Raw genomic sequence first — 24,865 nt, 5'->3', positions numbered from 1 at the left:
CTTTTTTTCAACCAATAGGGCAGTTTGAGTGAGCTTTTACAAGAGCCTAAACTCTATGTGCGATCAGATATGTAGTCTAGATCCAGTCATTGTGTATCGCCTATTAGCTGCTTCTTATTTACACAATGTATGCTTATTTTTTTAACCACGTCATTTATGCTATATAATTTTTTTTAAAAATATGTTCTTTCTCAGTAGCCCCACTTTACAAGGACACAAAAGCACAAGCTCCTGTGTGTTTGTGTTTAAAAAAAGATTTATATTTAAGTGATGAAACAAAAACTACTCTAAAAAACATTTTCTGTCACTTCTAAGCAAATTAATAGACCAAAACAAACGAGCTCCTTATGGTATTACATTTATAATATTCGCTATTAAAAGTGAGTCTGAAAGAATTATTTATATTCTACTTGTGTATGTTACTTGGTAGGTAGTTGGTAATATGCATGACTAGATTAATACATAAAACATAAAATATGTAGTACTTAATTATCTTTTTACATTTAGCATATCACTATCAGTCATGACTCTTTCGAAGATGTAGGACTTAAATGGTGAACATATCTAGTCTGTTGTACAATTGACACTTTAATTAATCCATTGGCACCTATTGCGTTTAAGCTACTTCCTATGCATGTTGTATAATAAATGTTAATATAATGATCTAATTAATATTAATAAATAGTATTGTTAAGAATTTAAAACAGGGGCCTCGCAAGCAACTACTAATCGGGGACCTTCAATAGTAAGGCCAACCCTGTGTGTAGCCTATTAAACCATAACATTTCAAGTATGCGATTTCAAATTTTTGCCCTATAATTCAGGGGATCTACTAACAATACAAGGAGCTACAAAATCAGAAACAAAGTCTTGGTTAACTGACGGAGATGACAGTACGTGTAACAATGATCCAAACTTTCAAGAACTCACTGTGTCCTGGGATAAAACATATACTTTGACGTGGCTGAGGATGGTTTTGAATGACACATGTAAGAACATAGTAGTTGCTTTTTTTTTTTACCTGAAGTAAAAAAGGCTTTTCAGTTTTCTACGATACCCGAACTTGTATATAGTTGTATTAGCTTCACCCTATTTTTCGTACATTAATATTGAAAATGGTCCAAAATAAAAAAGCTTTACTTGGCACTATATGGTCCAAAAAATGTGACATATGAAGAGGTGTAGAGTTTTCTTTATCTTAATATTAGCTGGATATGACCCGCGGCCAGCGTGCCTTTGTTTTTGTATCATTGATGTAGCTTCATATTTTACATTGCTAGTATAGAATACTGTGAAAATGGGTTTACCCGATTTCGTTAATAAAGTTTAGTTTTTTAGGGTTAGGGTTAGGGTTAGGGTTAATTTTTATTTTTAGGACCTTCTTGTTTTTAGAGAGATATTTAACACACACTTTGGTCTTCGCTATAATCTTAGAAACTTTCATGCCAAATTTTATCAAGATTGGTTAAACGGTTTGGTTTTCTATTTGGGACATACACACATGAATACGTACATACATAAATACATACATAAATACATACATAAATACATACATAAATACATATATAAATACATACATACATACATACATACATACATACATACATACATACATACATACATACATACATACATACATACATATCTACATACATACACACATGAATACGTACATACATACAAACATACATACATACGTATATACATACATAGTCCTTACATTGTGCTTCATATATTAGATTGGCTTGCTGGATGGTCTTGAGATATGAGTTCTTAACTGCCAGGAGTAGTTGGACCTTGACGTAGAAATCTAAAATTTTGAAGGAAAGTTGTAAAACAAAGAAACAAACATTTATTCAGTCTTAATTCACAAAACTTTGTTATGGTAGTTTTCTGTCCTTAACATAACACTCAGAGAATTTACTCATTAATTTACTAAAATAAAGTATTAGCATAAGTACATGCATTTATTTAGACACTACTTTTAACTAAAGAACGAATAATTGTAATTTATGCATTACAACTTATAAAAGTATAAATAGAAAGATAGATATAACGAAAAGAGATAGATAGCACGAAACCAGATTCGCAAATAATGAATATCTTACAGAAATCAATTATACATTCTACTGGCAAGGAAAACAAAACAAAACCCCAGAATACCTTAAAAAGGTGGCCTCTGCATCACTCGAAGGATAGATCTGAAAAGTGTCATCCACACCGGCTTCTCTACCAAATCTTCCAGTATTGGAATGCCTAGATAACATACCTAGCCCTGGTGATCTTAAAAAGCAATTGCACGAAATAGAAAACTCTATAATCATCTTTGCAGCTTCTGGCAAACAGGTCATGATCCACAGGACATTTGTGACGCAAATATAGTCACAATATATAAGTACAAAGGAGATCGGAGTGACTGCAACAATTATATGGGTATAATTGCATGATTGGCAACATCTTTGCTAGAGTGGCACTATCCAGGCCGCAAATGATAGCTTCTAGAGTCTACCAAGAGATTAAATGTAGCATAGCCACCATAGACATAATATGCTCTCTACGAATAATAACATTTCGAGATAGAGACACAACGATACAACATTTAAAGCAAACTACAGTCACCTAATTCCTAGAGTTTAGCCAAGAGAGGTTACACATTTCTAAAAGTGGCTGGGCTCCATTAATAAAGTGCTGTGAATAGTCATCTGCCGAAATTGAAAAAGACTAAATGTGGCTCAACAAAGATGGCTAAGACGGATTTTAGAAGTCAATTATAGAGATCAAATCTCAATTAAGTAAATCATATGACTAACTGGGAGTCAACCCATTAGTAAGGTTGTGACAGAGCGTCGCGTGAGGTTTGCAGGACATGTTCTCCTAGAAAATAAATCGCGCATAATAAGATTTGCGATGACGTGGAGGCCATTACGAGGAAAGCGCAAACAGTGACATCGTAGTACGACTTGGCGCCATACTTTCATGAAGGTCCTCAGAGCAAATGGGAAGATTCAAATATTGCCAGTGACAGATTTATGTGAAAGAAGCTTGCCGCTTAATGCGCCTGAGGGGGCTGGAGGATATAAATAAGTAAGAATAGCAGATAGGCTTGTAAACTAAAACATTTTAATAGCGGGATAATGCACTGAAAATTCCTCGGAATATGCTTTTAATACCGGAAATAGTGCTTGGCTGCGGGGCGCTCACAGCACTCCCCCAGACCCCCTAGCTGGCAAAGGTAGGTAGTCTACAATTTTTCCATTAACTCCAGGAAGAACCGATTCTAGGGTATAATAAACGTTTTCCGAAAGAATAAAGGTCAGAATGTAATAAAGATTAATTATGTACAGACACACACACACATACTTTTTTTTTGGCAGGCGCGAGGAGGACCTCCCCCAACCACCACCTACCAAAAAAAAAATACTGGCAACGCCCATGAGATAGATAGATAAATAGATATATAGATACATAGATAGATATATTGATAGATAAATAAATAAATAGATAGATAGATAGATAGATAGATAGATAGAAATATAGATAGATAGATAGATAGATACATACATACATACATATTTTAATTTTAATATGTCTACATTTTAAATAATAGATAGATAATGAAAGGGCTCATTTCAGGTTTTAGACATTAAGTTCAAGCAATACATGTATAGTTGATTCAAGTTTAAAATTCATTTTTTTTATCAGATAAGTTTTCAACGGTTCAATTATTGTACAATACAAGTAATGTATACCAAGAGTGTGGAAGTCAGAAATGGTCACAACTTAATGAGAACACAATGGATATAAGATGTGAAGATAATGTGATGACAACTTCGTTGAAAATACTTGGGGACATAGGCTCCTTGTGCTCTCTTTATATTAGTGGAGGTGAGTTTATTATTTGATAAGTGTTCTGTATCTCTTATGATCAATTGAAGCAGAAGTTTTTGTCGTTTAGTTTCTATTTGCTACTGTAAGAGTCTAATATATATGGCTCCTTTTGTCTCGAAAGGCAATGGATGAGCCCAAGTGAGTCAATGGTTTTGGCTTAATCTTGAGACGGGGCAGAATCTGGTGTGGCTAATCAAGCCAATTCTAGAACGGCAGACTTTGCCACAATTCGTACATTTGTATGCCTCTGATTTAGGGCTAGCAGACAGGGCAGCTTTCTTTTTTTTCCCTCTTGATTAAAGCCGCTTCAATTCTTTTGTTCTCAGCAAGGGTTGTCCCAGCACGCACAGTCTGTCTCCATGCACTCCGGTCTTTGGCTATGTTTTCCCACATACTTTCACTGATGCCTGAGGCTCTCATGTCTCGCTTGCAGACATCTCTATATGTTAGTCTTGGGCGGCCCTTGGGTCTGACTCCTTCCACAAGCTCAGCATATAAGATATCTTTCGGGATTCTACCATCTGGCATGCGGGTGACATGTCCGAGCCAGCGTAATCTCCTTTGTGTCAGGAGAGCATACATGCTGTTCATATTGGCCAATCTCAAAACTTCCTGATTGGAGACATGGTCCCTCCAAGAGATGCCCATTATGCGTCTCAGGCAGCGCAAGTGGAAACTATTCAATCTGTGCTCTTGGTACATGTATGTTGACCAGCTTTCACTGCCATAAAGGAGAGTGCTCACAACACAGGCGTTGTAGACCAGGATTTTGGTCGCTGTGGTCAATTTACCATTTTCCCAGACGCGCTTGGAGAGTTTTGCCAATGCTGTGGTAGCTTTTCCTATCCTTTTTGTCAGCTCAATGTCTAAGTCTAGGTTACTGACAATTGTTGAACCCAAGTAGGTAAATTCCTGCACCACTGAAAGGGTGTGGTTCCCAATTTGTATTATAGGTATTTCTGCAACGTCTTGTGCCAGGATTTCGGTCTTGGAGAGACTTATAGTAAGGCTAAACTCTTGACAAGCAGCTGCTAAGGCGTTCACTAGCTTCTGTAGACCTCCTTGTGAGTGAGATACGAGTGCCGCGTCATCGGCAAACAGCAGCTCCCTTATCAAGATACGACGCCTTTTCGTTTTGGCTTTAAGACGTGCCAGGTTAAAGAGCCTTCCATCGGATCTGCTATGGATGTATATTCCGTCTTCCAGGGATTTAAAAGCACTGGATAGTACGACTGAGAAGAAGATGCCAAATAGTGTAGGGGCCAGTACACATCCTTGTTTTACACCGCTCTTAATGGAGAATGGCCTGGAGGAAGAACTTTCAAACTGAACGGTACCCTGCATATTTTCGTGAAAAGCTGACACTAGTTTTCTTAACTTATTTGGACAGCCGATTCTCTCTAGTACAGCAAACAGACCGCTTCTGCTAACAAGGTCAAAGGCCTTGGTCAAATCAATAAAAGCTATGAAGAGGGGCTGCTTTTGTTCTCTGCTCTTCTCCTGTAGCTGCCGCAGAGAGAAAATCATATCTGTTGTAGATCTTCCTGCCCTAAAGCCACACTGCGACTCTGGATAAACACGATCTGCCAGGATCTGTAATCGCTTTAGTAACACTCTAGCAAAAGCCTTTCCGACTATGCTAAGCAGTGAGATGCCTCTGTAATTGTTACAATCAGAGCGGTCGCCTTTATTTTTATAAATTGTAACAATGTTGGAGTCTTTCAATTCCTGGGGGACCATTCCTTGTTCCCAGCACAAGCTTAGCAGTTCATGGAGTGGTTTGATTAGGGCATGTTTTCCAGCCTGAATTACTTCAGCAGGAATGCAATCTCCTCCGGGTGTTTTCCCATGTGCAAGCATGTCAATGGCAATGCTCAGCTCCTTTACTGAGGGCGTTTCATCTAATTCCGTCAAAACTGGAAGTGATGGGAAGTTGGAAACAGCATTTGGTGAGATGGCGTTTTCAATCTGGTAGAGTTCTGCATAGTGTTCTACCCATCGTTCCATTTGCAGCGCACGATCGCTGATGATTGAGCCATCTTTTGACTTGAGCGGAGCACACTTGCTGGTGTGAGGTCCAAAGGCTTTTCTCATGCCCTCATATAGTCCTCTTATGTTACCACAGTCGGCACAAGATTGAATATCTTCGCATAGCTTTTGCCAGTATTTGTTAGCACATTGTCTCGCTACTCTTTGGGCATTGTTACGTGCAGCTCTGAACCTTTCTAAGTTGCTTGGGGTGGGATCCTTCTTGTAGATTAGCGTGGCTGCTCTCTTGTTCGTAGTGGCAGTTTCCATTTCTGGTGGACTAGCTTCAAACCAGTCTTCGCTTTTCTTGGTTTTGTTTCCAAAGACCAGTGATGATGTTTGGTAGATTGTATCACGCATAAACGTCCAGCTTTTTTCTACCTCAGTCACAGAGAAGTTTTTAAAAGCTTCCTCTAATTTGTTCTCAAATTTGGTGCAAAGATCAGGATTTTTTGTGCTAGTAGTATTCAGGCGTGATTTTCTTTTTCCCTGTGAGGTGTGGATCTTAGTTGGCAGCAGTCTTGTCCGGCATGACACTAAAGTATGATCAGTATCACAATCCGCGCTTTGGTAGCTACGTGTCAGCAGTATATTTCCAATGTCCTTTTTTCGTGTCAGTATCATATCCAGCTGGTGCCAGTGCCCAGACCTAGGGTGCCTCCATGAGACACAGTGCTGTGGTTTTGTTCTGAAGTATGTGTTGGTAATGCAGAGCTTATGGTATGTGCAGAATTCAAGCAGTCTTTGTCCGTTCTCATTCATCTTTCCGATTCCAAAAAGCCCAAGACAGTCTGGCCAGGTAGTGTGATCTGATCCTACTCTAGCATTGAAGTCACCTAGAAGGATCATATGTTCTTTTTGAGGAATGTTTGCAATGGCTTCTTTGAGGTCTTCATAGAACTTGTCTTTGTCCTCCTGAGGCGAGCATAGTGTGGGGGCATAGGCACTAATTAGAGTGACTTTTCCAGATGCTGTCATCATACTTATGCTTAGTAGCCGTTCCGAGCCTCCAACTGGAGGAACTATCATGGGAAGAAGACTGTTCTTGACAGCAAAGCCCACACCATGTATTCGAGTCTCATCCTGTGCTTTCCCTTTCCAAAAGAAAGTGTAGTCAGTCTCGCGGAGCATGCCGTTTTCGGCCAGTCGGGTTTCTTGCAGGGCTGCAATGTCAATATGTAGCCTTTTAAGCTCGTTGTTTATAACTGCCGTCTTCCTTGCATCGTCGATCTGCCTTAGATCATCAGTGAGACCAGGACACATTGTCCTGACATTCCAAGTGGCCAGTCGCATGACAGGGATTTTCTTTTTCAGTTTAATTTTTCTTCTTTTGTTGCTTGGTGCAAGTTTCCAGCCTACTTGTCGTTTTAAACTAAGCTCTAAGCACCCATTAGAGCAGGCAGGCTGTGGCGGATCAGCACCTAACTGACTGGGGGCTGCCCAGGTTGAGGCGGGCGGTAGCTGATCAGTGAGGCGCGAAGACCTCTCCCACCGTCAGAGACAACCCGTGGCGTCCATACATTACGCCAATCAAGTTGGACTTATAACCCGTAACTGTTGTCTCCCGTGTTGTTTTAGCCGCTTTGCAGCAGCACCAGAGTTTCCTCTCCGGGGCGCATTCCTGGGCCTTGGATAAAGGGGTCATGGGTGGCCCATGCGTCATGATCCCTCTCTCGACCTTGCTGATGTGATCCAAAGGAACGCATCGCATTACATTTGGCACCAACTCAGTTGCAGAAGCTGCCGGAGGGAATTTCATAGCTGATACTCCCAACGCCTAAGGGGCTTCACTCCTGATTTCTCCTCGAGGTTGTCTCCTGAAGCCTCAGTACCGCAAGGCAGCGGGGGTTTGAAGAGTCTAATATATATATATATATATAATTGTATGTTAGATATATATGTATGCATGTATGTATGCATGTATGTATGTATGTGTGTCTACATGTATGAAATATGTTGCATATAGAAATCAAAACCGTTATATGTTAATTAGCAGTAGTTCATGTCCGCGCCAGAACCGGAGGGCTCTAAAATTAAAATTTAAAAAAATAATAAACAAGGTTACAAAGACAGTTTGTGTGGAAACACAAACTCTAAATCTTCCCCCGAAGTGCTCCACTCAGGCAGGCAAAAAAGGCAGGTTTCAATATTTTCAGAAAAAAATATAAAAAATGAAATTCTATTAAAGGCAAATGACAGAGAGGTATGGAGAAAGAAGGTTGACAGATCTTATGTGGCGCCCCAACGGTCCAGCAGACCAAGAGATAGGCGAAAGTGAGTGTAAAGTTAGATGTGAACCTGGCATAACTGATGTCGTATAATGATTTTCTTATTGTTCTAATTGTTTTGTAAAGGGTCAATCTCTTTAACAAAGCCTCATTAAAAAAACATTTCGTACAAAAAAATAAAAAAATATACATTGTTAGGTGCGTGTGAATAAGTGGACGTAGTTCTGCAGTTCACGCGATACATACATAAATTAAACATAATTGAATAGCAATACCAGTGACCAAGTTATTAAGAGAGAAAGTAGCGAATTAAATAAATCGAAAATAAGGGACTGCGCCGACCAAAAAAAAAACAACACATTATTCTGCTCCAGAGTCATTTCGCCCGTATGCAAATTACCCCCCCCCCCCCCAAGTGGTCCATGGTCACATGCCCTAGCATTTGGTCATTCCGAGGTTAAGTTCGCTTAGTGCGTTATCGCTAGGTTGTGTCATTTCCAGGGTCACTGGTTCGAGCCTCGGTCGGAGCAGTCCCTTATTTTCGTAGCATTTAATTCACTACTTTCTCTCTTAAAAAAAAACTAGGTCCCTGGTGCTGCTATTCATTTATGTCTACTATATGTATGTATCATCTTTTGTTTCAGCACCTAGCTTCAACTTTATGTTTACGTTCACAGCTTCATTGGACATTCCAATGGTCTAGAGGTTAAATTCACTTAGTGCGTTTTTGCTAGGCGGTGTTGTCGTTTCCAGGGTCACTGGTTCGAGCATAGGTCGGCGCAGTCCCTTATTTAAGTAGCATTTTATTCACTACTTTCTCTCTTAAAAACTTAGTCCCTGGTGCTGCTTTTTAGCGGCCCCCATAAGGGGAAAAAGCCGCTATTAGGTTTGTGCAAAATGTCCGTCTGTCCGTCTGTCCGTCTATCACACTCAGATCTCGAAAACTAGAAGAGATATGAAAACTATTATTTCATCGTTAAATGCGGCTTGAAAAGTTTAGGTGCAACGGCTACTTTTGGTTTTCTAAAAGCAAACCGTTTAATTTATAAAATTAATTATGCAAGCGATTTTTTCATAAAAATACACCAATTCTAAAACAATTACGTAAATGTAAGGGAGGCAATGTTACAATATGCTAACAAAGATGGTCAATTTTTGTGTATTTTCAGTATCACTAAGTCAAATATATTTTTAAAATGTACAGGAAATGTTTACAACAAATATAAATAATAGTTAAAGATGTTGTTTTTTTCTGGTCAACCAGCTGCTAAAATTAAAAGAAATCATTTCTGTTTGTTTATAAAGGCTAATAATGCACTTTGTATGTAAATATCACGCACATTTTTTTAAATGGACTTCTTATGCAGCGATTTTCGGCAGTAGCGTAACGTCGCAACATGATCAGGTGCTAAACCAATTCCTTAAACTTTTTAAAAAAATCAGATTTTATTTATTTTTTTTTAGTGCCCCCATCCGAATAAAAGAAGATTATTTTTGTGCGTTTTGTCTGTTGGTCGGTCTGTCCGTCACGATTAGATTAAAAAAACTAGCACTCTAAAAGCTATTGAAAATCTGATTTACCCTTTAATGTTCTTCCCGTAACATCTCAATAGTTTTAAGTATCTAAAAGTTGATTGTTCCGGATTTTTTCTTTTGCAAAACTAATCAACCCCAACAAATGTTTGTTTGCTCTTCTAATTTATATTACATTCAATTTCCATTCTTAAACGTTGCAAAAATACATTATCAATAATATGTTGTTCCGTTTTTTATATAAATAGCATATTAATGCTAAATCAAAATCTCTATACTGACTTATATTTCATTAAGTGTAAAAATGTTCCAGATATTGTTTTATAAAACATGAATTATGCCTAATGATTGTTTGAAATCGCATAATTTACTAATATTACACTTATATTATTTGACAATGCGTCACTATAATTTGGTTATCAATATCAAATTGTTCCGTATTTTCATCTTTAAACAAATTTTAAAAATATCGACAATATGTTGTTCAGGGCTTTAAAAAAAGTAATTTACTAGAATTGATTACTGAAAATTACTTTTTAGACATTTAATTTTCTTGCTGAAACATAACATAGAAGTTTTGTAATCGATAAAGAATGTTCCGGATTTTGTTTCTTACAAATCGTCGCCAGAAATTTCCGAATTTATTTAAAAATCTACTAACGCCAAATAATTGTTTGAACTCCTCTCTTCTAATTAACAAACAAATAATCTTCTCATTTACGAAATAATATTTTTTCGGATTTTTATGAAAAATATTTTTTTAACTCACTACTCTTTTACAGTACATTTAACTTTCTACCTAAAACATTAAAAAATCTAATTATCGTTAATATTATGTTCCGATTTTTAAGGAAAACAGAATCCAAACACCAAAGTAAGGTATGAAAATCTCTCCACATGGCTGTAGTACATCTAATTTTTATACGAGACCATCCAAAAAATTTAATTAACGGTATTACATTTATCTGAAATTCTCTTTTTCTTTTACTATTTATACAAACATCCGGAACAATCTATTATATAATCTTGTCAATTGCGTTCATACCTAAAAATTATTGCGATGTTTTGAAACGTAAAATAAAGGTTAATGAATGTTTAATAACTTATAGTTGTTGTTTTTTTCTATATCAAGATGACGGACTGACAGACAAAACGCAAAAACAATGCGGCTTTGATCCTCTTTAAATAAATTCTATTAGAACTCAGTGCACCAATGTATATGAACCCTCGTCAAATATCTCGTGTAAATAAAGACATTTTTTTAGGGTACCGGTACTAGCCTATTGTGAGGTAATGGAATTTTTTTTCTTTGACGTCATATGAATGGACTCTTTAAATGTAATGTTAAAAGAACGCACTCGGTGCACCAATGTCTATGAACACTCGATAAATGGCTCGTAATTATGAAGGCGATTTTTATTCTAGCTGGGCCGTGTGACGTAGTGTTTTTTTTTCCTTTGACGTCACATGGAATGAATTCTTTAAAAGAAATGCTAAAAGAACGCACTCGGTGCACCAATGTCTATGAACACTCGATAAATGGCTCGTAATGATGAATGTGATTTTTATTCTAGCTAGGCCGTGTGACGTAGTGTTTTTTTTTCCTTTGACGTCATATGGAATTAATTCTTTAAAAGAAATGCTAAAAGAACGCACTCGGTGCACCAATGTCTATGAACACTCGATAAATGGCTCTTATAGATGAAGGCAATTTTTAGTCTAGCTAGGCTGTGTGACGTAGTGTTTTTTTCCCTCTGACGTTATATGGAATTAATTCTTCAAATGAAATGAAAAAAGAACTCGGTATAGTAATGTTTATTAAGCCTCGTTATGTAACTCGCGTTTTAAAAAGGAATATCTTGATTTAGATCTAATCTAGATTTTTTAAACTAGATCTAGATTTTTAATACAGTAGGCTATATCTAGATCTGGATTTATATTCTAATTAAAATTATTTTAGAGTCTAGATCTAGAATTTCTAGATCTAGTTTAGACTAAAATAGACTAGATTAAGATGTAGAATTTCAATTTCTAAACTTAAAGTGTAAAAAAAAAGTGTAGATTTTCATTTCCAAACGTTTTGATCAATATTGCAATACTTTAATATACTAAAACTAATCTAAAATTTTTTATGTAATTTAAATTTAAATTTACGGCAAATGAATCTTTGAAACATTATTACTTTTGACCATCAAAATTAAATCACCTCTTGAATATTATTTGCGAATATGCAGATCCGACAGGGATGCGACTTCGACGGGGGCCGCCTCTGAGTTTGTGTAACACAAACTCTCTTTGTAATCTTGTTATTTATGTTTAATATATATCTCTTCTAATTGTTTAGAAATGAGTGTAAAAATGTAGGCTTCGATATTTTTAGCCTGAATTTAAGAAGTTACAAATTTCAAACAACTAATATATTGCCTCTTCCATAAAACTTTGTATTTATAAAAATAAATGTATCCAATGCTCGAGATCCTGCATGTATACTTAGGCCCTATAAGAATCGATCTGGTATCAATGTATTAAGTAGCAATAACCCCGCAAAAAAAAAATAATTAAATGAAAGAAGATTGAGATATACATATATTTTTGTGACGGTACGCACCGGTACGGGCTACCGGTACCTTTTTTCAATGTCGGGTAAAATTATTACTATTCTTGTATTTCAACGTTAATTGTTAATTTATTAGTTGTTGAAAGTTAGACAATCTATCACTAAGTACATCATCTATTTTGTTTACAAAAAAAAATCACTTTATATATGTATACTTTGTATACAGTATACTTTCAGCCGACATGCCGTATTATTAAGAACACCTATATGTAAAAGTCTCAATCATTTAGAGTCTTAGACAGTCATTATTTTAGACTAGATTTAAGTAAAGTCTAGACCTAGATATAGTAGGCCTATTACTATAAAAAAAAATCATTCATTAGACATATCATTAGCAATTTTATTATTAGGTCTAGGCATTGAAAAGTAAATCTATTAATAAACTATAATAGATCTAAGTCTAAGTACTAACTTATTAAATAAGTAGAAGTATTATAATGAATATTGTATAGATATAGATTGACTAGATTATAGATAGATCTATAGATAGGCCCAGATCTCTAGGCTAGTAGATTAAGTATAGAGTGTGACGAGATGTTTAATTTGTTAATATTTGGCTTGTTTGTTTAAGTCTAGGGGAAATTCTATTAATTTTATCCCGCTCACATATAAGATTTTGTACAGGCACACCGCAACTAACAGTAAGAACAGACCAATATTATAAGTTCATAAATAAAATAATTTAATAAATGAAAGTTTACAAAAGAAAAATGATCAAATAAAATTTAAATTAAGAAATGAAATGAAGGTGCTAATATCTAACTTAATTGCTCATCATGGATTGCTAATTATTGAGTGATTATAAGAGAAGAATGTTCCTATGTCTGGCTGAAACACAACAAATCAAATACAATAACTATGGTTTCAAATGTAGACAACCATAGCGGCATTAATAATACTATATGAAGATATAGCATCGACATAAAATAGTACAATGTACATACATAATAAAGTCATAATGTAATGACGGGGAACGTGGTTGTGTACTAATGTGTACTCACACATTTCTGTAAGATAAAATAAGCATAGAAAAATGTTTACACTCACCCGTTTGTCCCTAATGAATCCTCACAACTAAACTTCCTAACAGAGGAGACTGTATGAATCCTAGCGGGCCTAACTTGGAATGCTTTGGACTCTCTCTATATATAGTTGGGACTTTTCATTTAACGGGTGGGGAAGATATCTAGCTGATTTTCTCACATGTATTGATGTACCGGAGATGTCAGGCGTCATGTCAGATTTATGGTCAATATTCGTTGCCTACCGTGAGAGTTAAGTCTTAAACGAATATGTATCTGTCCAGCCCGAGTACAACGCTATTCTTAGAGCGATGCGTATTCTGCGGGGGGGGGGGGGTATTACTTTATGTAAGTTCCCAAAGGTTTTCTAGAAAACGACGTAAAGTTGCTCGACTTTTCTAGACAATATCTGACATGACTGGCTTTAGTAATGTTTAGTTCGGAGGTTTCTTGGGACTTCGCGAGTTATTGTGGTTTACCGTCACCACACGTCACGGTTGACCTCTCGTCTAGCTCTGAAAAATTGGGCTATTCGTGTCTGACACATATATAATTTTTATGCTTAGCAACAAAGCCCATAGCGTCTTTTCCCCTTTCCGCGGCCGCTAAAAATACATAAATTTATCTCTTTAGAAAAATACAAATCGGGTAAACCCATTTTGATATTTTTGTAGCAATTAAAAAATATGGAAACATTCGCCATGTTTGACATAGATCTAAATTGAATCCCACTAGTTCAATAGTATACAAACTAAGGACCGCAGGGTCATATCCGGCTAGTATTATTATATAAACAGAAACGTAACTTTTCTTTTTGATGAACTGATATTTAAGTTTTATCTTTAAATATTTCAATTATCTTTCTCTGTGTTTTTGTCTTACTTCTTAACAAGTCTTTATCCATAAAATTATGCTTGTCTCTTTTTAGAGATATATAGTCAAGTATAATTCTTACAAATTCTAAAGAAGATTGACTTCACATTGCAAGCTAAAGACTGTATGGCTTATTAACAGGTCGAAATGTGGCATATAAACAAACAGCTACACAAACTTCAAACTACAGCGGACCGATCCAGAACGTTCTAAAAGTATATTCAGCTGATTTAGCAGTGGACGGAAATACAAATGGTGATTTTTCCAAAGTCTCCTGCACACTTACTGGGATTAATGATAATATTCCTTGCTTCACCTTGACCTTAAATAGTCACTATATTGTAAATCAGTTTATCTTATACAATAGAGGTAAGCCCAATGAATTTATTTCTTTGGTTTAAAAAACATTTTGATGTTTGATACTGTACTTTGTAGTTACTTAACATAAATAGTGTACTCAAATTTTAAAAAATGTTAAATGCTGTTAATAAACTATATTTTACAGTTGTTTTCTTGTAAAGTATTAATACATTTGAAGTGAAAATACGTGTGTTTGTACATGTATTTAAATGTATTAATGAAAACATTTAATTAATTTGACATATAACAAAAAAAAAACACAAATATATATATATTATTAAAATGTACAAATTTGTGTGCATATTTATTATGATATAATAAGAAAAACGTATATTCCTATTTTGATCAAAGCAAAGCTGAAATCAAATACGGTATGTTATTAAATTTAAAGTCAATTAACATTTTCAAATTGTAGACATATTTCATTATTTCAAAATATGTAAACAAATAATATATTTTATAATATTATTTCATTACACAACGACTATTAGAATTTGGATTATTTAATTTATATTTTCGGACACATAAGCTGCATAAAGAGAAGGGAACTGATGTGTGGGCGACAACATTCCGTACAAATCTAATGTCCATGACATTGATGTCATTTCTATGATATGATAAATAGTTGCTTTGCGATTAAGGTAGTCCAAAGAGATTTATTTTCGCCTTTGATGCTGTTAAATCCTTTTATACCGTTCAGCAAAGCACAAAGTTGTAATATTTCTCCCACTTATGGTTGCAGTTTTCTCTTTAATTAATTCTAAGTGCGTCCTCCATTATCCCTTCAATAAAGGATAGTAATGATGATATAGGATGTTGAAGAAACTAGGCAACCATGTTTCAATCCAAGGATGGATTTAAACCAATCAACAATGTCATTGTTAAAGCATACTGCACTAGAACATCGCTAAAAGTTGAAGAATCGGCAAGACAAAGTCAAAAAAATATCTTCGAGTGAAATTCCTATCCAAGTACCACCCATTCCAGAGAGACCGAATACATAAATGTCCCCAAAAAATGCAAAACTAATTAATTATAATATTAATGATCACGAAAACATAAATAGTACAGAAAGTTTTAAAAGTCAAATATTTATTGAAAATTTCCGACATTAGCCACAAGAAAAAGTTGCCAGCCGAAAAAAAGATGAAGATGGATTCTCTATCAACATACAAGAAAGAGCTTCTGATGGAAATAACTTCCTTGGACCGCATTGTTCAAGAAATATCCTGTAAGAACAATGTCTTGATATGGCAGATAAATATAATTTTAGTCGCCTTAATTGAATCCTTACTTGGAAATCGATCTCGATCGTTCATAGACAAAAATATTTTTTTTTCTAGGGGCTTAAGATATTTATGACTCATTAATTTGACGATTGCATCTATTGAACAAGACCAAGAGGAAAAACTGTTACGATAAAATTATTGATACTTTGCAGTCAACAAAGCGCGTGAGATTCACTTGCATATCTTTAAGCAAAATGGATTTTTTTTTTCGAAAATGCGCTGTTTTATAACGTTCTTATTTGTTTGGGGGGGAGGCATCATGAGGAACTGCCGCACAATGCATCAAATATCCTAGCTAAGCCACTGAATACACCAATAAAGCCTAATTAATTTAGTAACTAAACTCATGCCTTAAATTTCTCATTTTTACAAATCTCCATTTTTCATTGGGTCCATTTCAAATACAGACCCACTGTCAATTTTATTATGAGACAAAAAAATAAAATCATTTTTCTAGTTGACAGCTTTACCGTTCAGATGCGTTTAGTTGGATTTCGTCTTATATCAGTGGATGGTAATAACAATGTTGTAGATAATATCAAAGATGTTGAAGAACAAGCAAAACCTATCTATTACCTAAGTGTAAACACTTCTAAGCCAATCAAGTCATTATCCATTAATGAAACAAAAAATATAAACGGCTATGGCTCATTTATTTCACTTTGTGAAGTGGAAGCTTATGGAGGTAAGTATGTTTTCTTTTCAAAGTATATGCTAAGAATTAACGAAAAAATATTGAGACGGAGTAATCTTTCTTATATTTATACAATAGGTTAATATAGAAGCTTTTTTTCTCTTTCTTTCTCTCTTTCTCTCTTTATATATCTATCTATTTATCTATCTATCTATCTATCTATCTATCTATCTATCTATCTATCTATCTATCTATCTCTCTCTCTCTCTCTCTATATATATATATATATATATATATATATATATTTATCTTTATATATCTTTATTTATCTTTATATATATATATATATATATATATATATATATATATATATATATAGATAGATAGATAGATAGATATAGATATAGATATAGATAGATAGATAGATAGATAGATAGATAGATAGATAGATAGATAGATAGATAGATAGATAGATAAAGCTATTTATCTATCTGTGACGAAAGTTTTTTGTTTAGTAATTGATTCATTTGCAAAACTCTAGAAGTTTAATGCATTTTTCCCGTTCACACATACTCCACTAAAAGATATCTTTGTATTCATTTAAGAGTTGAAAGAATTAATAGAAGCACGTGAACATTTTAGCCAACGTCTTATGTAGAAATCATTGCATGGACTGAAATAGAAGAACTTGATTGCGTTAACTCACTGAAAATAATCATTACAATATTGAAGCATTACAAAAACAAAATGGAATGTGAAATTATAGGCCTACAATACAAGCAGCTTTTATTAGAAGGAATTGATTTAAATAATAAAAAAATATTTAACAATTTATGTTGTTGTTGTTGTTGTTGTTTTTTAAATTATTATTATTTAAAATAATACTTTAAAATATATTTCAGAATGCCCTCCAGGTAAATGGAGTCTTCCTTGCACACAAAATTGTCCCACTTCCTGTCCTACCAGTTGTGATAGAGATACTGGACTTTGTAACACTGTTTGCGCTGGTTTCAGTAATCCACCAGCTTGTCCTGAAAGTATGAAGGCCTATATTTTAACTTATATATATATATATGTTGTGACACGGTTACTGTGAGGTCAACCTTGACACACGGTCAAGTGTTGGGCATCTAGAGTTAAGGGACTTGTGGGAAGTGACGAGTGTGTAAACAAGAAGAGAGGAAGTCATCGAGTGAATTTGGAGATCTGTATATAACGTTGCCGTGTATATATGTTATGTTAAAATGTTCCACGATTAAATGGCACTTTAAACGTAAAAGGACTTGTTTCTTTACAATATATATATATATATATATATATATATATATATATATTACGTATATATATATACGTAATATATACGTTACGTATTTCTGAATCTTCTGGCTAAATGTACTAGTAGGCACACAAATAAAAACACTGTAAAGAACTTGACGACTAAACTTTCAGTTTCATATAACTTTATTGACTATTAACTCTAACAATTCGTTACTGTAACATGTAGCGTAGAAGACTGTACAATATCTGTCAGTTTACAGTTAGCTATACTTCGTTGCAATTCATCTCTTCACTTCGTTGCAATTCATCTCTTCACTTCGTTGCAATTCATCTCTTCACAACTTGCATCGAGCCATATTCCACAGACCAACGACACACTTCCCAATGTCGCTCCAGGTCTCTCAAAGGTGAACCAAGTCGTACTCAAGTCTACCGAATCAGAGCCGCACACATCTTACATCGACTGTATCGACTGTAACGGCTCAAGTCCACTGTAGTTCGCTGTATAGACTTTAACGACAGTAGTCCACTCCAGTTAACTCTACTCTAGTTAACTTGCATCGAGTCGTACACATCTCTCTTCTACTGTCTCGCACAGTAGACAACAGTACCGACGACTCACTCACGACTGACTTTCACATTAACTCTCTGGCTTATATAGAGTCCCTAATCGCTCCTCCAAAGTTGCACAAACACTTCTAGTATCCTCTGGAACAACACGGGAGGAAACATCACATCCTGTCGTTGTTTATACATGTCGATTCCAGAGAACACCTGCTGCAGTGTCATCTCGCCGAGGTCACACGTAGTGACCTCTAACTGTCACTGTTCATTTGTAACACTGCCCCCTTCGTAGATCTGTTCGTCCTCTGGAACAACACGTGAGGGCACGTCACATCCTGTCTTTGTTTATACGCGTAGATTCCAGAGAACACTGGCTGCTGTGTCATCTCGCTGGGGTCACACGTTGACCTCTACCTATCACTGTTCATTTGTAACAATATATATATATATATAAATATATATATAGCTCCTCCTTCGTTGTCGAATATATAATGTTGATGTAATGATTATAATGCAATTCTTATGACGAAGTGCTTTTTAATACTTTGATAAATTATATTTAAATGCTTGCGAGACAAACCGAATCCGATTTTTTTCTCGTGTTTGACTCGTTAAATTCATTCACATGGAATAAAAATATAGAAATGCAATTACCTTTCCTATATTCCAAATACTGACCCATTCACTACTCTCCTGTCGGGTAGATTTAAAGAAAGCAATGGATTTTCCCCAATATCAGTGAGAAAATTAATTCGTTATTTGGGAATAAATTTGTATTTATGGCAAATTTCTTCTAGATTGCTATACTCTTTTATGGTTTCTATTAGTTTTATAAACGTGGCTTAGTTGAATAATGTACGTTTGTTCTTTTAAACTATAATTAAATAAACATTGGTTATAGAATGCAGCTTTAATTTAAATGTGCCTAATTAAAATCCTCACTATGAGTGATTTACAGTATTAGCGTAATCTTTTCTGTTTGCTCTAGTTATGAAAAACAAAGTCTACGTCATTGCTAATAGGCATTGTTAAAAGCATAAATAGTTCAAGACCAGTGATGCTCAAGGGGACGCGGTGGTCGAGTGGTTAAGCGCTTGGCTTTCGAAACTGACGACCTGGGTTTGAATCTCGGTAGAGACTGGGATTTTGAGTTTCGGGATTTTTAAGGCGCCGCTGAGTCCATCCAACTCTAATGGATTTTAGTTGGGCAAATTAAAGGCGGTTGGTCGTTGTGCTAGCCACATGACACCCTGCTCGTTAATCCATCTTCATCTTTTTTTCGCCTGGCAACTTTTTCTTATGCCCTTAACAACATCTGCCCCAAAAATCGCAAGTTCTGAAAGAAAGACCTTACTTTTTTGAGTGATGCTCAACCTAATTCAGTCTGTGGCCCATTTAAATTTCTAACACTTATGTCGCGGGCCATATCACCAAACAAAAACAAAAACGAAATTAAATTGACCTAAAACTATTTTATTCAAAACCCGTGGATATAGTACTTACATTGGTTAATGGGATATTTGAGGTATATATAGGCCCCTAAATTTTATTACGGGTGGTTAAAAGCCTTTATTTCTCTACTTAAAATGTGAGAAACATTGTAGCTAGCGTTAACACAGACTCATTTTCAATTTTTTTAAGGGGGATTTTCTACAGTTTGTGCTGACTTTTAGGCAGGTCAGATGGAACTTAAAGAACTTGACAACTCATGGCTCCAGAAAAAAAGTAACAGTTTAATGTCCAATAAATTACAGGCAAAAATGTACCATAGGCAATACGCAACACTGACTGTACAAAAGCTTCACCGTCGACAACCATATAACTTTTAAACCACTATATAAAATTTCACTTGCCTCTCTGCCTTGGCCCAGACTTGAACAGAGCTCCACTGTTAAGGACTAACTTCACAGACACTGGGCTTGTGTCGGATTTGATCAAAGATCAAGATCAAGACCTCGTCTTGTACTCGCAAGTTGTCTTGACTCTACTTCCCACTGCGCTGTCGCAATGCGCGGTTCAGAACCACAACGCTAAACCGCACTAAACTGAATCAAACCTAACCCTCTTGACTATGACACCTTCGCTCTTTATGTAAGTTCCCAAAGGTTTTCTAGAAAACGACGTAAAGTTGCTCGACTTTTCTAGACAATATCTGACATGACTGGCTTAAGTAATGTTTAGTTCGGAGGTTTCTTGGGACTTCGCGAGTCATTATGGTTTACCGTCACCACATGTCACGGTTGACCTCTCGTCTAGCGTTGGTCTGGGGCGATTTGTGTCGGTTGATTACACACATCACCACCAAGGGTATAACAATATGGAACTTTATTTTCTTTCATATGGTAAATATTTATTTATTTTATTTTATTTATTTTTAAGGTTGCAGAACAGGAACATGGGGAATTAACTGTACCAACACTTGCAGCACCAAGTGCGCTTATCTTTCTTGTCACCCTAAGACTGGAGATTGTACACAAGGATGTCTTGGATACAGCGATCCACATCAATGTACTGCTGGTAATATGATGATTTTTATGTTGATAAAAATTATGAGAGCTAACTAAACGCCAGGATAAATGAGGTTTTTTTTAATATTATGGTGTCGGTTGATAGATTTGATTGCTGTCATAAAAAACGTTAAAACAAAGAGTTTAAACAATCTCAATTTCCTTTACCTAATGAATTCCTTTACAGTTTAAATTATTAAAGACAGCAGTGAGATTCATAAATACGAATTTTTACATTTGACTAGAGTAACACCCTTAGTAAAATCACTAAATTTAGAAAGCCTTCAGGATACCAGACTCAATAGTAAAGTAGCAATTACACATAAAACTATGAACCATAATATTTAAATACAAAAACGAAATCTAATAAAATATTCAGAAAGAAACATTTTTTTTATCATTGAAAAAAAGTAAAAAATTTTTTTTTTGGAAATGTTGTAGTTAGTATGACAGAACTTACTTTAGTTAGCAATACAATTGTAAAACAAATATATATTTTTTGACAAAAAATCTAAAACCGTTTGCATAAATGTGCTAAACATATGGTAAATAGTAATTTTCCTTACTAAATAACCTCCAGTATTTTTTACTATTACTAGTGAATAGTTGTAAATATGCTTGCATAATTGATTCCAAAAATTAGATTTTTCGTTTTAAGAAAATTAAAAAAGGAACAGTTGAATGGACTAAAATACTATAATGTCGGACTTTCAATATCTTTTCTAGTTTACGAGATCTATACTGGACGGACCGACAGACAGACAGACCACACATAGACTAATAGGGTTTTTTCCCCTTTTGGGACGCTAAAAATCTTAGCAAATTGACTTTTTTTTATTCTTTGTAGAATGTTTAAATTCAACTTGGGGCGTCAATTGCAGTCAAAGTTGTAGCAGTCATTGCGTCAACAACACCTGCATGGCTTCAGATGGCACTTGTTATGGTGGATGTGAAGCTGGTTACAAGCTACCTGATTGTACTAAAGGTAAGCAGCTTTTTTCTTATTTGATTTAATTAATCAGTGATGACAAAACTATGACTCGCGGGCTATATTCGGTCTAGGATGCGGTATTATATTACTCTGTAAACTTCGACCAATTGTGAATATAGCTATTCTGGCGGAACAACGACCTTTGACGTGTGTCGCTTAAACATGTAGCCTCACCCTACATACACATAGTAAAAAATGGTGGGTGTCACTGTGAAAGAGGATGTAAACAATTTCTGTTAAAATCAATAAATTAAAAAAATAATAATTGTTGTCGAATTGAATTTCCAACTTAAATATAGATTGATTACATATGACTGGGGGCGTCAATAGCAGTCAGTTTTAATAGGCATTGCGTCAACAACACATGCACGACTACAAATGATACGTGTTCTGATGGTTGTAATGCTTGCTGCCAACGACCTGATTGTACTACAAGTTAGTAGTTTAAAAGCCTACTCTATTTGATAATATAATCTCCAAATCATAGCCAACTTCAAGAACTGAATTAATAAAGTGTGGTACGCCTGACTGAACAATGACTATAGAAGAACTATGTAAGTATGGTAAGTTGTAAAAGACGCTGGAAGTATCGAATGAGATCTTGACCAGTTCTGAAAAAAAAAGACGCTGGCCAGCTGGAGAAATTATCCAAAAATGCATATAAATGGGAAAAACAAGCTCTGTTTAATGATCTATTTACATATGTATACATACATAGATATATGTGGAAATAATTTTATCGCGAAAAGTTCTAAGCATTAATGAGTTAATGGTAACCATAAGTAAGAAAAGTAGAAGAGGTGCGAAAAGCTCTAAGCATTAATGAGTTAATGGTAACCATAAGTAAGAAAAGTAGAAGTGGTGCGTCATGATTTAAAAAAATATAAGTCCTTCATTGAAAAATATAGTTTCAGAAAATAAAAATTAAAAACCTAATATAACAGACGTAGACGGCGAAAAAAAAAAATCCTAATCGACCACCGGCGGACAATGGTTATGCTTGACATAGAATTAGCAAAATATGTAGGTCATAGCTGGGGCTTCGTATCCACATTAAGTACTGCAGTTCTCATTAATCTTCGGACTCGAAGACAAGCCTTTTTATTATAATTATGTTGTTGAAAAGTGTTAGGTTGCTGAAGAGTTCTATAGATCTAAAAAAATAATATTCAGAGAATTTAGCGTAATTAAAAAAAAATGTTTTCATAAATATACATTTATGTACATTAAATCCTAATTTGCTAACCAAACGCGGTCCCTTAGGGGCAGCCTAAAATTTTGTGTAAAAATAAAATTTTTGTGTAATATTATATTAAGTTTATTTACCATTCACAATGGCTTTAGTTGTAAACAGGAAGAAACATTTTAAAAATATTTTTCTTTAAAGAAAATTCCTCCATTTTTAAACTTCAAATATAAAAAAATATTTTAAAAATATTTTTCCTCAATTTGGGTATCGAACTCGTGACTCAGTCAACTGCTAAAATTTACCATTTCCGGTTCAGAAAGCGAGAATGGTATAGTTTTGCGATTATTCATGGTATGTTCATTATATTGACATCTAGATCTTACACTATACCAAATGTTCTGATTTAAATCTCTTAAGATCTACTCTAGATCTAATTCTAGTTCTAGAATCTAGATGTAATTTATATAAGATTTACGCAAGAAGTATAAACGACGCTTATAAATTTCAAACAATTGAAGTAACCTTAAATGTACACATATCACGGTAATACGGCGGACTACGTTATGTTAACTCTAAATATATTCTCTAGCCAAATATACGTTTATTTATTTTTTTTTTACTTTCAAAAATTATAAAAGGTTAAACAAAAGTTTTTCTCAGTGTGGCCAGCTATATACATCAACTGTTACGTTTCTAAGAAAATCGTTAGAGCTGATTTTGAGATCAGCTTTCCAGGTTTCTGGATCAAGGTCCCATGAAGTTCTATTTTGAATAGAGATATTGTATAAACATATTTTCGAGATGTTTACGTATTTTCGTTCTAGAATGTGAAGTTGGTTCCTGGGGGTTGAATTGTACCCATAATTGCAGCATCAATTGTATTAATTTATCATGTGACAGCATAAGTGGATTTTGTAAGCTAACTCCTAATGGATGTAATGGTTCATCAAACTGTGCAATATGTAAGTTTATGTTACCTCAAATTACAAACTTTGTTTACAACTTTGTTTATGTTCAAGACACAATTTGTGTTAAAGTATTTGTACATTAGTACTTCACTCATTTATTCATTTGTGTGTGTAAAAATTCACCTTTCAGCAATGCGGTCTATCGGATATATATTGTAAAGGCCATCTTTTTCTGTGGCCCTTGATTTAAAGAGGATGTTACGTGGCCAACATTGCGACAAACCGCGTTTACCGTTCCCAAATCTGAATGGACTTAGATGTGCCCTGAAGATCCCAATTACATTTCTTACCCAGGATTCAAACGCAAAGCCCTACGGTCAGGAATCCAAACAATTTACCGCTATGCGCGTGTGTAGAATGTAATGTAGAAATAACACATTACCATTTTTAAATAGAATTGGCTATTAATTGCAGAACTATAATTATTTACGCTAGTTCATGAGATAAAGATATGTCTCGTTAGTTTTCATTGAGATAACATTCCACTAATCCTAGATCGAAAGAATTGTTTTTATTTTAATCATCTTATCTACATTTAAATAGGTTGGTTAATTACATCTTTCTGCAAAATAATAATATGAGACGAGAGTGCTCTTATTTATGATTTCCAATTACTAGATCTATGATAAAAAATAAAGTTTAGATGATATAAGAGTAATCTTTTTTCTGTGACCTGCTGTTAACAAGGGTTCCATGTAACAAGCAAAAACGACCAACCACCTTTTTTTTTCCCCTAACCAATGTCAGCCTTGGCGCCCAAATATCCAGATATCACTAAGTTCTAACGTCATAGAGACTTTAGTATGTATGTCATCGATACTAAATGTTGTTCGTCCGCATGTCTGAATTAATCTGTATGTACAATTGTTTATAACGTAAAGTTTTAGAACATTTGA

General features: G+C 34.8%; 1 protein-coding gene across 1 annotated transcript in view; it reads left to right on the top strand.

Moving 5' to 3' along the window:
- The first annotated feature begins 830 nt into the window (after positions 1-830).
- LOC106052305 (uncharacterized) overlaps positions 831-24,865 on the top strand; it is a 233,101-nt gene continuing 209,066 nt past the window's right edge. The window contains exons 1-2 of the mRNA XM_056028747.1: positions 831-989; positions 3,703-3,885. Of these exons, the coding sequence (XP_055884722.1) occupies positions 971-989; positions 3,703-3,885 (202 nt within the window). The 5' untranslated portion in view covers positions 831-970. The remainder of the gene's footprint in view (positions 990-3,702; positions 3,886-24,865) is intronic.

The sequence above is a fragment of the Biomphalaria glabrata genome, chromosome 5, assembly GCF_947242115.1.
Source record: "Biomphalaria glabrata chromosome 5, xgBioGlab47.1, whole genome shotgun sequence".
Taxonomy (NCBI): Eukaryota; Metazoa; Mollusca; class Gastropoda; family Planorbidae; genus Biomphalaria; species Biomphalaria glabrata.
This window is presented reverse-complemented; position numbering and strand designations above follow the sequence as displayed.